Source organism: Netta rufina (assembly GCF_964035555.1).
Source record: "Netta rufina genome assembly, chromosome: 1".
NCBI classification, from domain to species: domain Eukaryota; kingdom Metazoa; phylum Chordata; class Aves; order Anseriformes; family Anatidae; genus Netta; species Netta rufina.
Genome location: NC_140123.1, coordinates 1200406 through 1217483, shown reverse-complemented (window position 1 = coordinate 1217483; position 17078 = coordinate 1200406). Strand labels below are relative to the sequence as shown.

At 50.7% G+C, this 17078-nt stretch overlaps 1 protein-coding gene across 1 annotated transcript in view; it reads right to left on the bottom strand.

Moving 5' to 3' along the window:
* SLCO2B1 (solute carrier organic anion transporter family member 2B1) overlaps positions 1-17078 on the bottom strand; it is a 50329-nt gene that overhangs the window by 32776 nt on the left and 475 nt on the right. Inside the window, exon 2 of the mRNA XM_084281219.1 lies at positions 5792-5895. Within this exon, the coding sequence (XP_084137345.1) occupies positions 5792-5872 (81 nt within the window). The 5' untranslated portion in view covers positions 5873-5895. The remainder of the gene's footprint in view (positions 1-5791; positions 5896-17078) is intronic.

Here is a 17078-nt window from a genome sequence, read left to right as displayed (position 1 = left end):
GGGGCAGCCTGCCCAGCTGTGCCCCTGGCCAGGGGTTTGGTCAGCCAGTGGTTTCAGAGCTCTTGGAGTTTGACACCAGCTTGGTGTTTGCATTTCTATCTGCCCTTTGGTCCTGGAGTGTGCAGATTGCCATAAACAGTAGTTGTGACATAATCAAGGTTCGTATTTGGAGATATTGGGACTTCTTATTGACACAGAAAAATATATATTCATGGGAGCATGTGAGAGCGAAGGCAGTGTTCAGAAAGGGAAAACACCAATTTTCAGGTATCCTGCTATTTCTGCAGCCTACAGACCAAACCCCACGTGTGTCCCCATGGTCTGCTCAGGCTTGGGGATGTCCTCCAAGAGGGACAGAGAGCCAGATTTGGAGTGTGCAGAGCTCCTTCGCTGCAATCCACAGTGCGTTTTTCTAGGCTTCTCCTTCTGTTTTCTGCAAGAGAAATGCAGTACTGCAGGTCCTGGCTCCATGCAAGTGTATGAACATCCTGAGGGGATTGCAGCAGCTTAAGGGACCCAGTGGGAGCTGCTGGAGGGACCAAAGCAAGTCCCAGACCCCTCAGAGGGAGCAGGAGCCATGGAAGAGCTACAAAGGTGACCCCCCCGGTATGAGCCAGCAGGATGAAGCCAAGGGAAGGAAATCCCTGTGGGCTTCCCAGCAGAGCTTCCTGAGATGGAGGAATCGATAGCAGAAGGGCTCCTTTGGTCTTTAATTAAACTTTTCAACCTCTTTTCTTCAATGCCTGCCTATTTTAACGTGATTTCTAACAAGGATATGTGAGGTGCTCACGTCTAACATTTCTGTACTGTTCCCGTGTGCTGAAGTAAAGAGGTTTACAGAAACCTGGATACCCGATTGCAACGGCTCTAGATGCTGTCCAAAACATTCAAAAAGTCAAAATCAAGGTGGAAATGATTGAGAAGGAAAAATCAAGCAGGAATGTGAGGACCGTGGTCTGCAGTTTCTCCAACTTTTGCAGCAATTTTAAGTCAAATTGTTCTGGGGAAAAAAAAAAAAAAAAAAAGCTCCAGAAAAACTTGGCTTTTTGCATAATCAGCAAGAATTTCTGTGCTTCCCATTTCTCCACCATGGGGATTTACTTTTCTTCAGCAGCAAAGTGGGAGGCCGTGCAAATAAAGCTCTGCAAAGCCAAGTCTCCTTCTTGCTCCTCAGGGAGCCATTGTGGGCACCCACCCTGTCCGTGGGGCACTTTTAGGCTGGGGAACATTTTAGTGAATGATAAACAGAGCTGGTAATTGCCAGTGTCTGGTTCCCAGTTTGCTTCCTCGGAGCCGTGGTGATGCTGGTGGGCTGTGCACCCCCTCCTCTGGGACCTCTCATGGTTTTTTGGTGCAAAAACCCATCAGGGCTGGACAAGTGAGGACCCAGATGACACCCTACAGCTTTCTCAGCTTTGCTCCTCACCCTCCTTCTGTGCCATCTAGTTATTTTTCTCAAGGACTTCTTTGAGGCTTGGGTCCCTCCATGCCTGGATTTGGGACCAGTGGGGTAATCTGACCTGGGTCAGACGGGCAGCAGGACTTGTGTCCCTGAGAGGCACACTCAAGGTCTTCCCCAGATGTCCCAGGGAAGTCCCTGCCATGCTGCTTCCACTTGGTTGAGAGCCTTTTGCTGGTATTTTAAGCATAGTTTTTGTGCCTTAGAATCCTGTGGCTGCGCTTGCAGAGGGGAGGAAATGGGACTGGGAGGAATCAGCTCATTCCAGTTTAATCACAACCAGTGGCATGTAAGTGGGTGCAGGGCTCCACCACTGCGCAGAATGACTTGTAACACGGGGCAGGAACAGCTCTGCTTTGCTTTTAAACTAAGGCACAGAGCAGAAAGCATCAAGGGCTGAAGCCAGGGTCAGCTGCATGACTGAAGGACAGGCACTCCCTTCAACGGGATGTGCATGCTGTCCCTCGAGAAGGTGTGTTGGATCAGCAGCTGTGTCTGCAAATGAGCCTGGAGCCACCTCTGGGATGTGAAGGTCCCTGGGCACATCCTCAAGGTGCAGGATGGCCACAAGCAAGGTGTGGTGAGGGAAAAAAACGTGGCCGTGGGACCGTGTGGTCCCTGAGGAGCTGCTCACCTTCCCTGGGGTTTCTCAGCACCACCACGGGCACGATGCCTGGGGACACACACACCTCCTGGGCAGGGTGAAAACACCAAGCAGGGATCAAATCAGCAGCCCCAGCCTCCAAACGTCCAAGTAGCCTTTCAGCTGTCCGAGTAGCCTTTCAAATATATCCAAGCAGCCTTTCCAAGAAGCCTTTCAGAGGATCCCAATGTGCTTCTCCACATTTTGTGCTGCCCTGCAGGGAAGCAGCTTTTCAGCTGAGTGGCTCTTCCCCAACTCGAGCATTTGGCATTAGGTGCAAAACGCTGCTCGGAGCCAAGGCAAGATGCTGGACTTCGATGGAAGCAGCAGCAGACCTGATGTTATCTGTTCTGACGGACTGCAGGAATTAGTGTCAGATAGCTTTAAAGGCTCATAGCTCATCAGCCCAAGGAGCATTCCCCGGGAGGACAGTTTGAGTTAATGCCTCTCAGTTGTATTTTGACACATGGCAATTAGTTTTCATGCCCCAGGATCTATATGCATCTAGAAAAGGCATTCCTCAGCCACTTCAAATGCATAAACCACATTGTGCAATTGTTTTGTGTTTCTGCAAGAACCATTCAAGCCCTGGTCTTGAAGTTATCTGTTCTAAGGAAGTCATCTATTCATTTAGAAACCGGACAGGGTGACTTAACTTCTTGAAAGCCAAAAAAAAAAAAAAAAACTAAACAAAACAAAAAAACAGAGAGAGGTCTGAGGAAAACATCCTGTGCTAAGTACAATTGTGTACTTGGTGACATGCGTGGTCAGGTCAGCTCTGCCAGAGGGGTTAGAAGAAGTCCTTCAGCAGTTCAGTGCAGAGCATAAAATTGGAAGAGGCTTTGCTCCCCGTGGCCGTGGGATGCAGCCAGGGCAGTGCCTGGCTGGGACTTTGTCGAGGCTGGTCCAGCGATTGCATCTGTGTTCGTCCCTGCAGCCTCCTGCAGTGCTGCTCAGACCTGAGGGGTCCATCAGGGTTTCCCTGCTGATCTTTCCAAGCAGAAAACCATCTTTACGGTGTCCACGAGGAGCAGAAGTGGTCTCCTCCACCCATTTCCACCTAAATCCCTCACTTTCTGCCCTTCTCTGGGTGGGCTCCAGGCACCCTCCAGGAATATTTTAGCAAACATTGCCAATTTGAGAGCTGGCCAGATTTAACTTGCAATGATCCCTGCCCAGAGCCTCCTGTCTGTCTGCCTTCACAGACATCTCACTCAGCAAAATAGATGTGGACGCTGCTCATGGACTTGTGCTGACGTTGCACCTCAGTGCCTTTAATCTTTGCCATTTCCAACCACTTTAAAATATCTTCGCAGGGAAAAAAAATCAATGGGACTTTATTTTTAAAGATGTTCTTGCTGGCATGTAAGAAATGAAACTGCAAGGACTCAAAAGAGGCTGGGAGAGAAACCTCAGGACTGCGTGGCACTGAGCAAGCAGCGCTCCCCTCTTCTGTGCCTCCAGCCCATGCATTTCTGGTAACCCACTACCTCGGGGACTCTGAGCTCATTTTGCCTCTTCCACAAGGGAGGAGCAGGGTTAAATTCACCCACATTTATGAAAAGAAAAAAAAAAAAAAAAAAAAAAAAAGAAAGAAACCCACAAAGCTAAGCAAATCTTCCCCACAAAAATGACAGAGAGATCTTAAGCCTTCAGCACTGGCTGCTGCCTTTTGCTCTACAGCCCGATGAGACTCTAATGGTAATTGACATCCAGCTACACCGTGTGTAGCCTTAAATTGGCAGTAACACCATCGCTATAAGTAAGGTGCAATTATTCAGCCAGAATAAGGTGCAATTATTCAGCCAGAGGAGCGTGAAGCAGGAGTTGAGTCCAGAGAGAGTTACACCAGGCATCTGATCAGGGTGCACACCATGGTTGTGCAAAAACGTCCTCAGCGTGAGGACCTGAGGAGACACTGAGTCCAGCACATTTCATTTCCATTCAAGTTTGAAGAAGCAAGGTTTATATGGCTGGCTCTTACTTTCGTTAAAATTAAATAAGAAGACAGCACAAAACTGGTATCCCACCTGACCAAGTCACTACGGACTTCTTTCAATGAAACCACCGATTCCTGCACATGCTTGCAATGACTTGCTAAGAAAAGCTCACGTTAAGCGATATATGTACACACTACATATATCAAAAAAAAAAAAAAGAAAAATCAAAGAAAAATCCCCAAAGAAAATCCCCAAACCTGTTGCCACACAGTGACAGCTTGTTCTCAGTTTATTCCTCCAGCAGACAGATTTCCATCTGCTGCCATGCTGCAGCAACTTCAGCTCCCCCAGGCCTCTGTGTCTCAAGTGCCCATTTTGTAGTTGTCTATTCCCCTAGCAAAAAGTCTCTGTACCTGTCATCTCTGTTTAAACAAGAGCGTCTTGGAAGTTGATCTTCACAAGCCCAATGATGCACTCCACTGAACACAGAAATTGCCATCCAGCTGGGCAAACCGCTATCTTGGTTTTAGTTGTCTGCCTCTTTTGACATGAGAAAAGAGCACAAAACCTCCAACATGTCCTTTTTTGCAGAAAAGGAGATAGAGATGTGAACTGGTGCAAGGTGAGCGCTCACTTTTTCCTGCATCACAGTGGCCTGTGATGATTATTGCTTCCACTTTGCAGATGCTTGTCTTCTCTAAACGTTTATGCCTTTTTTCTCTTTAGAGTGTCTTCACACTGTTTTCTCCAACAGGATCTTCTCTAGCAGTACCTTGTGGCAGACCACCAGTTGCACAAGTGGTATGATAACACCATCATCATCGCATGGGATTTTTTAAACTACACACAGCAGAGGATTCCCCACCACCTTCGTGAGCCGAGGATCACAGCTCCTCCTTGTGCAAACAGCAGCAAACACCTTCACAAATAGGAGCTGAGAAGCTCCCATGGTGCTGACAGAGCCATGGGTGACAGGCCCCGTTGCCAAATTTTGGCTTCTGTAACCTCACACCTCTTTCCAGCTTTGAGAAGGAGAGGGGAAGGCACCTTCCACCAGGCTTCCCAGTGGCTCGGCCCTTTGGGTGCTCCAGGGCAGAGGACACCTTGCTACCAGACACCTAAATTTTAGAGCTTTTCCAAAGGGTTTAGGAAATGCTACACAGCTGGCTGCCTGCTTTGGGCCCCAGCATTGCTCTCGGTGAAGGTGTGGAGGAAACACCTCTTCCTTCCTTAGGAATAAATGCTGACAACGGCAGGGTTTAAGCCAGCTCAATGCCATTCCTCACCCTTCTGCAGATGCCTCAATGGGAGCTAACGCCCCGAGCTCAGCGGTCTGCTGGGTGCTGAGCCTCAAGAGCAAGCACCGATTCTCCCTTTCTACCTTTGCTGCCCCCTGTTGTGTGCATGAATTTAGCATGGATATCACCAAAAAAAGTTATTTTCATTAAGACAGGCTCGTAGCTGTGGGAGTTGTTTCTCCTGGAGGCCTGCTGTGGGCACGGGGAGTTCCAGTGCTGGGACAAAAACACTGCAGGACCTCAAAGCTAAACATGCATCACCGTCCCACCATGAGCTTTAGGGCAGAGAGGGCTGCTCCTCCAACAGCATTTCCACCACAGGGAGCACCCCCAGTGCTTTTCACGGGCGTTTGATAAGCGGAAATCCTCTCAACGCCTTCTGCAGGAACCTAACCTCCTCTTCTCCCAGCCAGCAACACAAAGGGGATTACAGAAAGCAGGAGGTATTTACCTTGATACTGAGAAATGGGTTCCTGCAGAGTGCTTTCCTGGGCCGATCCGGGTAGCTGCTCTTTGTAGCGGTGCTCGTCATTCTGTCAGGTCTGCTTTATCGGCCTGCCAAAATAAATCATGCGGCACAATGCTAAGTGCTCTGTCTGAATCCGCCTTGCTCAGCACAGCAAAATCCTGTCGTGCTTTGCAAACACCCACGGAACAGGCACATGGTCATCGGAAGCAGTTATTAATTATTCCTGTTTTTCGTTTCTTTCCGCGCTTCACTTCTGCAAAGCAGCGGAGCAGCATGCAAAGCACAAGCAGGCGAATCCCAAGGGTGCGCTAGAGGTTCAGAATTATCAATTGTTTCACTTCAAAGCAACAAGGCACAAACAGATTGAGTAACGAGAGCTGGGCCAGGATCCTGGTACTCATGAATCCCAGTGGTACCAGAGGGCAACTGGGGTTAGTGCTGTTTAACCATTATCCAGGCCAGTACTGATTAACATCATTATCAGTGACCTGGGTGAAGGGGCAGAGGGAGCCCTCAGCACGTTTACAAGTGACACAAAACTGGGGGAGAAGCTGACACAGCCTAGGGACGTGCTGGCCTCCTGAGGGATGTGGTCGGGCTGGGGAAGGGGCTTCAGGAGCATCCAGACAGGCCTTGAATATCTCCAGAGAAGGAGACCCCACAACCTCCCTGGGCTGTCCCAGTGCTCCGTCACCCTCACTGGGAAGAAATTCTTTCCCATGTTGGTGCAGAACTGCCTGGGCTCCATTTTGTGGCCATTGCCCCTTGTCCTGTCCCCACAGACCACTGAAAAGAGGTTGGCCAAATCCCACTGTCTTCCACACTTAAGATATTTGTGAGATGGGGAAAATGCTAAAACTTATCCGAATTACTATTTAGCAACATATATGGTAAAATATCCTAATTATCGGGGATGCGGATGAGAACCTAAAAATATCCCAATTATAGGGATGTAGATGAGAACCTTGGGAGAAGCAGATGTAAAAAGAAAATATCGCTCAAGGCCAACGGATGAGGGAAGAATGAACAACTCGTTAGGGAAGAATGAACAACTTGTTGGCAGGAAACAAGGCAAAGATAAGCAAAAAAAGGCCTAAATACTGTCCAACAGAAGGTCGAAGTCCAGAAAGGTAAAACGTTTAACCTCCTCTTCCTCATTGCCTTCATCCTGAAAAACCCTTGCCCACGACCACCAGGCTACGTCGGGGAGGTGCAGCCAAGAGGAACGAAGGGCAGGGAGTATGGAAATGAGTACTTGGAAGAGGTCCGCCTTTTCGGGGAAATTAATGAACTAGAGCTCATGTAATATATAACAGTATTCATGTATAAAATTGTGAGAGATGACCGGGCAGGTGCTCACCATTTTGAGGGAAGCTATTCCCAGTGCACCCAGTGCACCCCAATCAAGTACACCTACTTTACAACTCTATGGTTGTGGAATATTTTCTGTGTGTCATTTGTACGCTGCAGGGTATCCTTGTTTTTCTTCTGGCATCACCACACACCCTGATCAACGATCCCAATTAGTAACTGAATCTCCAGACCTCCCCTGGAGCACCAATCCCACCATGAACACCAGCCACAAGGAGTGTCCTAGAGCCTTGGACACGATCTGGTTCCCACCACGCTCGTGTAAATCCCCTCAGCCTTCAGCTTCTTCCCATGGTAGTGCAGCTGCATAAACTCCATGGCATCTCCTCCTCATTCCGTATTGCTCTTGATCCTCTCAGCTTTCTAGATGTGTTTGCAATAAACACCTGCATGAATAGAGGAAAGGAAAGGAAAGGAAAAGGAAAGGAAAGGAAAGGAAAGGAAAGGAAAGGAAAGGAAAGGAAAGGAAAGGAAAGGAAAGGAAAGGAAAGGAAAGGAAAGGAAAGGAAAGGAAAGGAAAGGAAAGGAAAGGAAAGGAAAGGAAAGGAAAGGAAAGGAAAGGAAAGGAAAGGAAAGGAAAGGAAAGGAAAGGAAAGGAAAGGAAAGGAAAGGGAAAGGAAAGGAAAGGAAAGGAAAGGAAAGGAAAGGAAAGGAAAAGGAAAGGAAAGGAAAGGAAAGGAAAGGAAAGGAAAGGAAAGGAAAGGAAAGGAAAGGAAAGGAAAGGAAGAATATGGGTGAGCCTTGTCTCAGCTCCTGAATGGTGCCGGAGCAGAGCTTGGCCAAGCGTGAGGGACCTGCCTGGACATGACTATCACAGCAAGGCAAGACCAGGCTCACCGGTTGCAGCACAGCACTGGTCCACTGCCAAGCGTCCTCCTGGCCTCAAACTGGTTTCGTCTCCCTCTGCCTGCAGCAGGTGAGGTGCACCGAGGGGTGTGTGAGAGCCCAGACAGCTTTGGAGTCACCGCTTTGCAGAACTGCCTTCCTGACAACAAGCTACAGACAGATGTTTTTCTGCCTAAAAAGGGTGGGTTTGGGGACCCCCCTATGGGCTTAGAGGCAGGAGGCCCAGGCAGCTCCATCCCTCCATTTGGTGGCTCTCAGCTGGATTAAACCTCTCCTCCCCTCCCTCTCATTTTCACCCCAGTGTTTTTGCATCACACCTGGGAGCATCCTTCCCCACACTCGCTTTCTGGCTGCACAACCACCCAAATTTAACTGCTCAAAGCAACACAAAGCCATGGGAATCCATCTCCCTCTCCCTACGCCGCTGACCTCCCTCCCTTCGGACCAGTTCCTAGACCCAGCTTCACCCTCCCCACTCATTGGAGTGAGTGATGTGCCGGAGGCTGATGTCTTTGTGGGGTTTTTAGTACCCAGACTTCCTGCTCAGGAAGCTGCATTGTTTGCAGGCATGTTAAACCCATTAGGCTTGGCCTTGTTGTTCAGTACACCCTAATAGATGTTTCCATCTCAGCGAGAGTGGCATCTGCAAGCTCTGCAGCAAATGGGGTGAAAGGCTTTACATTACTATTTTTTTTGTATAATTCTATTTTCCCCGACATGAGAAGCAAAGGAGCAGGTATCGTAACCTCAAACAAATTAACAAATGTACTGGTCGATGTAAATTCGAGCAAGGAGAAGCTGTCTTAATTGTAGTGCTTATACAGCCCTCAAATGCACTGCACAGGAGAGGTAAATTCAAGAGCGGGACCTGCGTGCCACTGACTTACAAGCTCCTTGGCATCCTCTGCAAAAAGCAATCTCTGCCCTCAGCCCCATCTCAAGAGACGAGATATTGCTACAGCGAAATACAGGATGGGATCAATAAAGTAAATCTGATCATAAATTAAAGCATCCGTGAAAAGCTCCCCTGAACCCCTGGGGAGTTAAGCAGTGCAGGAGCAAAAGCACCCGCCTGTCTCCGGACCACGGCGTCCAATATTGCCTGTCTGATGGAGCAGCACGGTGATGAATTATTTAGAGCCTCTGAGTTTGCTGCTGGAACCTCCCGAAAGCTCAAGGGCGACACAGCAGGATGAAACGGGGTGCCAGGGTGGCAAAGATGAGCCCAGATTTCCAGCAATGGGCACGAATTCCCTGATTACCTCAATGTCTTTGCAAGTCCATGTTGCCAAAGATCCACTCCGATCTACCTGAAAAGATGGGATCCTGTGGTCTGTAGAAGTATTTTGGCAGATGCACAGCCAGGTCTGCCTCCGTCCCACCGTGCACACCTTCATCTCACCTTCAGCAAGGTGTCCTGCTAGCATTTCCCTATTCCCTTGCAGCTGCCTATTAAACACGGTGAGCCACTGAGACCCCCAAGGGGAAGGAGGCCTGAAATGCTGTAAAGTTTACAAGCTATTCAAAATGAGAAAAAAGCTATTGCATTTAGAAACTGTTTGCCAATAACGACTCTCTAAGAATAAAGTGAAACAGAAAAAAAAACTTTTATCTCCAAAGGGCAACAACCAGTCCAAAGACGAAGGCAGATAAGACAACTGAAAGCCCAAACTGCTGATAGCAGCGTGCTGTGATCCTGCAGGTGGGGGTGGCAGGGGAGGGAGCAGGGAAGGGACAGCAAACACCAGAAGACAAACCCACGTCAGAGCGAGGAGAGGGGAAAGCAGAAAGGGCAAAACCCAGCGGGTTCCAAGCATGCTCCAGGGGCCAGGAAGAGGATGCACAGCCAGGAATTGTTATTTCTGCCCTGCTCCAGGTAGCCCTACTCATAACCATGGGGTTCTGCATGGGATGGTGGGCAACACGATTGGAAATGGTGAGAAAAAGCAAATCCCAGAGTGCCGCCCCGTGATTTTGCAGGGGCTGACTCAAAGGCTCTCCCAGAGCAGCCGTGGCACAAGACTGGGACCAGCTCCCAGCGAGCTGCTCCAATCTGCAAGCCTCAGTTTCCCCAAGAACAAGCCAGGGAACCGATGCCACCTGCCTCCACACAGTTCTTTGGTCCCCAGCTTGCCTGCAGCCTCCGTGCTTGGTTTTGATGGTGATGGGAGCAGGGACGGCTCTGGTGCAGCTGCGGGGGGTGAGTAAGAGCCTTCCCAGAAAATCATTTTGCAAGGCCTTTTTGCAAGCACCCGTGCCGCGTCCGCAGCATTGCAATGAAGGAAACAGCCCCGGGTCTGCTGGAGGAGGCTCTGGCAGATGCTGCACATGCAGAACAGCAGAGCCATTTACAAACACATCCCACCTATCTCAGTTAGTTATCCCGGAGCGATCGGGCTGTGCTTGCACAACAAGCCGTGTTTATGTGGTGAGCTTAAGGAGTGTCACGTAATGCTGTTGGCGAGCAGGGGATGCTGTCTGGAGGCTGTCCGAAGGAGCTGTGCCTGTGCCTGCAGCCCCTGCACACGTTTGCACCCCCAGCACACTGTAGAGCAGCTGTCTCAGCCCAGCGAGGTATTTATTGCACCAAAGGCTGCTCCGTTGGAGCTCTCAGTGGCACATTTCCCCTTTTCTCCCCCAAATCACAAGAGTGTGCAACTCGTTTTCCAGGGAGATTAAGCCACTGCAAGGACCCAGGGTGACAGCAGAGGACCTGTCACCACAGGCGACGTTGCTGGCCCTTGCACGAAGACCTTCAAGCCAGCGCTGTGCCCTGACGAAGCAGAAAATTGCTTCCTCATACGCCTGCAAGTAGACTCGCAAGCAATTTGCTCCTTCCATAAAGCATGCAGGGACTTTCCGTGCTCAGCAGCAGGGCTCAGGAGCCCAGCGAGGCGCAAGTGTGAGCAGGTCTGATGGGCAGATCCATCAGCTGATACTCTTCCAGCTTTGGATGAAGGGTTTGTCCTCAGAACCCACAAAATTGCCATTCATTACAGCCTTGCTTGCCCAACACCTCATCAACAGCTCCAGAAACCTGCAGAGGGGTTGTGGAGCCTGCCCAGAGAACTGCTGGAGTTTCCCTGATGGAGATCTTCAAAAGCCAGCGTGGCTCTGGGTGTCCCTTCTCAAGAAGGGCGTTGGACCAGATGGAGCCAGAGGAGCCTCCAACCTCAAGCACTGGGATCCTGGGTTAGAGCAGGGGCTGTGGTTTGGGGAATAAGCTCCATCTGTACCGAGCTTCCTTAGATTATCTCATAGACCTCTGAAACATAGCTTAAGATGTTCCCTCTATCCCCAAACTATCCTTTTTTTTTGACACCAGGGCAGCAGAAGTACCCCCAAACATCCCAAACACGACCGATTTCTCTAGGAATTGCACAATGATCCTGGCTGTGATAGCAGGGGACAAGGTCTGTGGCACCCCAGTCACGTCCTGCTCCCAAGGACATAACCCCGTCCCGATGCCTTTATTCATAGCAGCACAGCTCTTGTTAGCTGAATGAGGGACAGCAAGCACAGGGCTCGGCAGAGCTTCAATAAATAATGGCAAATGTAACACAGCAAATTAAAGCCCAGCGGGGAGACCAAATGCCAGCAAATATCCCGTTATTTGTCTTCTTCCTGCTGAATTTCTACACAATTTACATTCAGCAGCGGTAAAACAGGAACGGTGTCAGCGTGCTTGTGAGTGTGCCCATGTTGGAGAGGAAATAGTTTAGAAAACGTGGGTGGGAAGATGCTTTATAACAGAGCAGAAGGAAAAGGCGTTGTGTACACATCATCCCCTCCTTGGAACAAGACCGAGGGAGGAAACAGATGCGTGGCTGCACCCCAAAGCTGCATCCATCTTGCACCACCGAGCTAAAAGAAAGTGAAAATGAGATCAGCCCGGCCCAGTGATTCTTTGTAATGGGATGTGTCAGGGATGACACATGGCAGGGAGCACCCGAGAAGCAAAGTAAAAGGAAACGTGTTGCTAAGAAGTACAGGATTTAGAAGAACAAACAGAAAATCTGTGCTGAAAGCTGAGACGTGACCAGGGGTGCTGAGGGACCAGGTGGGCTCTTGAGCCCCAGCCCCTTCTGATGTGCACAGGGGGTCCCCAGGTTTGTGACGAGGGGATGCTGGAGCCTTTTTGGAGGCTCCTCACCTGCCCCAGCACTGCAAGGCGTGGGGAAGGGCTTGGAGCTCTCCTGGTGGTACCGAAATGGAGATGGGGACGAGATTTTTGTGGTTGTGATCACCACCTTCACAACCTCAGGACCGGGAGAGCTCCCGGTGCATGGGCTGGGGTGGAATCATCGCCTGCCAGAGGGGGAAGGCACCGCAGAGCAAAGGGAAGGGAACACAAAGAATGCAGCAGGAGAGGGGAGACTTTGAGATCTCCAATCTCAGCAAATCACATCAGCAACGAGGCCACGTGCAGTCAGAACCATCCCTCGCAGGGGTTCAATTTCAAGGGAGCTGGAGGCTCTGGGTCAGCACCCCGCAGCCCCCTGCTACCACCACGCTCCTGCTGCTTCCCAAGATCTGTTCCGTGCAAAAAAACAAAGCCTCGCTGAGCCTCGCCGCAGCTCCTGCCCTTGCTTCTTGCAACCGCCAGCCACGTGAACTCTGCATTTGTTTGTGCTGGCAGTTTTACTGGGGTGAGGGCAGTTCAGCTCAAGGACAAACAATGCAACCACCATACGAGGCTTTGCATGGTTAACTTGTTCCCTGGAAGGTTTTAGGCAACATGTTGGATAATCGATCCTCTCATCTGGATCGTGCCAGACACCAAAGGTGCTTTGCAATCCCTTGCAGGGAGACAAACAGACGTGGGGTGTACCACAGCACGGTGATGCCTTGCGTCCTGGCGGGGGATTTTCTATTTTAACACCACCTCCTGTGTGCTTAGCGAGGAAACACACCCTGCTCCAAGCAGCTGGAGACCCGAGGGTAGGAGGAAAGACAAGGAGGGAGGTGTGAAAAGCCTTTCCCACCCGGGAGCTGCCTTTCCTTCTGCAAACACAGCGCCCGAGTCTGCAGAGAAACACCTGCCAACGCAACAGCAGGCTGGAGGAAGGTGATCCCAAGGCAGAGTTTTCCAAATTTGGGCTTTTTAAACCATTTATGTATTTCTGTTTGTTATTTCCCCTGTGCTTCGCTGAGGCTTGGGCAGGAGGAAAGACTGAGAAAAAGGATGAAGTTTTGCTGAGCATTTACTTCTGAAGAGCTGAGTATTTCTATTTGCAAGCAGCATCTGGAGGAAATGCGTGAAAACGAAAAAAAAGCCGGCATCCAGAGGGGCTCTGGATCTGCCAGATGCAGACATGTTCCGATGAGAAAACTCGGCTTTTCAAAGGGGAAGCTGCTGCAGAAGAAAAAAGCTGGAGATGCTGCAAAACCTCACACCTCATGAGCACGAGCAAAGGCTCCCTGGAGCAGTCCTCCACGAACAATCCAGATGTTGCCTGTTGTATTGTCTATAATTCCTAGAAGTGACCCCAAATTGTCCATCGTTGGATGTGGATTTGAAGCCCAATGCTGAGCTGCACGAGGAGCACCTGCACACCAGCTCACTTGCTTCCTACCCCCTGACTTAGCATGTTCAAGAAAAACTCATTTTTCCTTCCAGGTGGTCCCATTTTTCATGGATTAGCCACCAAAACAAACCCAGATTTTGGGGGAAATTGGACTAAGAGTGGTGTAGGGGGAATGGCACCCACATGCCAGAGGGATTCATCAGGGGGTAGGCGCAGGGAAATGCTGCTAGAAGAAGAACAGGGAAGTGAGAGTGGAGTTTAGGAGAAGTGAGAAATGTCCTTAGCCAGCAAAAGCCAGGCTGAGAGGAGCTGCTTATAAATACCCAGGAGGAAACACCGTGGGTGGGGAGAACTGGTGATATCACGGGGCAATGATGGGACAAGGAGCAAGGGTTGGAGCAAGGCAGGACTGGTGGCGAGGGCAGCCCCAGCCTGGTGCAGCAACTGAGTGCTAGAACCAGCCAGGGAAAAAAAACAATATTTGGGGAAAACTCAGGCAGCAGAGCTCCTCTGATCTCAGGTGGTGCGAGGAGAGGTTTGGACTGAGCATTCGGGAGAATTTCTTCATGGAGAGGGTGGTGGAGCACCGGAGCAGGGGGGTGGTGGAGTCCCCATCCCAGGGGCATTTCAGAGACATGAGGATGTGGCCCTGAGGGACACAATTTGGTGATGGGACTCCATGGGTCAGCTTGGTGGTTGGGTTTGGTGACCTTGAAGGTCTTTCCAAATCTGATTTCATGGTTCCATAAGTGCTGGGAGCATTGCCCAAGAGAAAAAAGCTCAGCCTGAAGTCGAGTGCCTGGATGTGCCCAAAGGGTCCGAGGGCTGCTCACACCAGAGCAGCCTCTGCAGCAGCTTGAGGCCACATCTCAGCTTGGCTGCCTGCAGGACACAGATTTTCAGCTCAAATTTTTCTCCTCTGTGGGTCGTTCATGGCTGGTCAGGAGCCAAGCACCATCACAGGTAGTGCTGCAGTGTCTGAATCACGATTCAAGCCAGAAATTCCCTGCTCTGCAGCACTCTAACACCACGTCTGCATCGGCTGGATGGTTGCTCTCAAAGAGTTGTGGTCAGCAGCTCAATGTCCAGGTGGAGATCGGCAATGAGTGGTGTTCCTCTGGGGTCAGTACTGGCACTGGTGCTGCTTGACATTCTATGATTTCATTCTCAAAATTAGCATTTTTCGAAGACTGGAGGTTAATGACAGGTCCCGAGGTGGGTCATGAGGCTCCCCAGCCACCCCTCGAGTCTACTTTTAGCGAGTTAATGGCTCAGGAAACCAAGAAATTGATCTGTGGGTGGCTCAGGATGTGGCACATGCAGCAGGTGCAGGATGCAACCAGGACGTGCTGCCAAATTGCAGCGAGAGCAGCATGGTGCAGACCCTGGTGCAGCACCAGGGAGGCACCGGGACCAAAGCAGGGAATTTGGGCTCCGGTTTTGGCCCAAGACGGATCCCAGAGATCCCTGGATGTTGCAGAAGAGGCAGCACACCCCACATCCCAGCACGGCTGGGTTGGGAATGCTAAGGGGAGCCAGGATGAGGTGTTTCAGAGCCAGGGAACCAAAAGCGAGAAAAATGGAAGAACAGGAGAAAATGGGAAACAGGAAAAATTAGAGCACGTTACGAAACAACTAAATCACACCCAATAAAGCCAGGAGGATGGGAAACAGGAGGGCTTTCATAACCAGCTTAGTGCCAGCAGTTTCCCTTTCAGCCCTTTGCCAGCTTTTGGAGCAAACTGTCCAAAGCAGAGCAGGGTTTTGTGTGTGCCTCTGCAAACAGGGCTGCACGGCCGCGTTTCAGGGAACAGCAAAGCAGGAGGATGCCACAAGTGGACCCGAAGTGTGGGCACAGCAGGGGAAGATGTTTCTTCTGCTTTTTCACCTTTCTGATGTCTTCCATCCGAGCACAGGACGCCATAGATCAGTGCAGGGCAGAGAGTGGGGAAAAAAATAATAAAAAACACGTGGTCATGAAATTTCTGCAGACAGCTGATAAAAAGCCCTTGGGAGCAGATCGATACGGCTTGGACCAGGGGTAAGAAATCATATCCTGATGGGAGCTCAGATAAAGGATGCTCCATCGCCCGCTGGAGAGGTACCAGCTGCGTGGCACTGCCTCAGATGGATGCTCCAGGAGGTTATCACACACGGCTGGTGGGATGAAATATAAATATAGACCTGGATTCTGATAAGCTCCCGAAGCAGCTCAGCCCTGGCCTCTTTGTATTGCTGGGTAGCCTGGGTGCTGCCCAGCTGCTCACAACCAGCCCTGAGCATCTCTCTCTGTCCTATTTATCCTTGTCCTTTGATTTACTCCAACGTCCTTGACTGCTATTTCCCTTCTCACCACGGACCTGGAGCACTAAGAGCTTTGCTCACTGGAGGAAGCCCACGGTGCTGCTTCCTAAGAGCTGCCTCGGACACACCAGGTGTGATGGTAAAAGCGACGTGCCCTTCCCCAAAAGCACCCAGAGGGATTCCAGGGTTCATCCTCGAGGTGTTTCACGTGAGTTTTGGGCAAAGACAAACCAGCTGAGCTCGGGAGGGACAACAGGTTTTACAGCTTCCATGGCTGGACAGAGATAAGGGCTGAAACCACGGAGGAAATTCCAGCTGGAAGCTGGCAGAAGGAGCAAACACCGGCACAAACAGCGGGGCTGCACAAAGCACTGTGTCTTCTCCCAGCATTTTGGGTTTTCAGGGAGGATGGGCTGGTGCTAGAGCTGGGAACCAGGATGCTCCGAGGCTTTAAGGGACCGCACAAACCACCTCCACCATTTGCAAGCACACAAAAAAAGCGTATTTCACCCACAAAAAAAGCAAGTTTCACCCCAGAAGCAGTTCACTCAAGAAGCATGTTTCACCACAGAGCAGTTCAGCAAGGATCCAGCTGGGACCCCGTGCCCACAGGGCTTTCCCCAGGCACCTCTCACGAGCCAAAATTGCCCATCACAAGCAGCAGGGATGCAGCTGGTGCCCCGTTTGCAGGCACCACATCTTCACCCAGCCCTGCAGAGCTGCACCAACGCTTCCACCCTGCCCTGCACCTTCCCCCCTGCCTGCCACCCCTTCCCTCTGGGGGTCCCATCAGCTTTCTGCAAGCGGTGATCCATCCTCCTAGAATTGGTGCAGAGCGGTTCCTCTCCCGAGAAATGCCCAACCTGAGAAGCTGCAGGCTGGGTAAGGTCCCCAAGTGCCACCGCCACTGTCACCAGATCTTGGGGATCCAGGGCTGCCCGGCAGTGCACCCCAAAACCAGCCAGGACAGGGGGTGAGAGGAGGTGTTCCCATAACCACCGGAGCAAAGCTGCAAGAGAAAGGAGCCCTGGCAGCACAGGGGACAGGGAAAATCCCTGGAAAGTGAGAAATAAGTGAAAGACTTAGGGATAAGGAAAGTGCAAAGTGGAGCTGCTTTACTGGAAAAAGAGGCTCAAATAAGTGGGAGCAGAGAGGGAGCAAAAAAAATAATGTGCAGAAAGCCCTTGGAGAACTGGCAATGCAAAACATTTGCAATCACT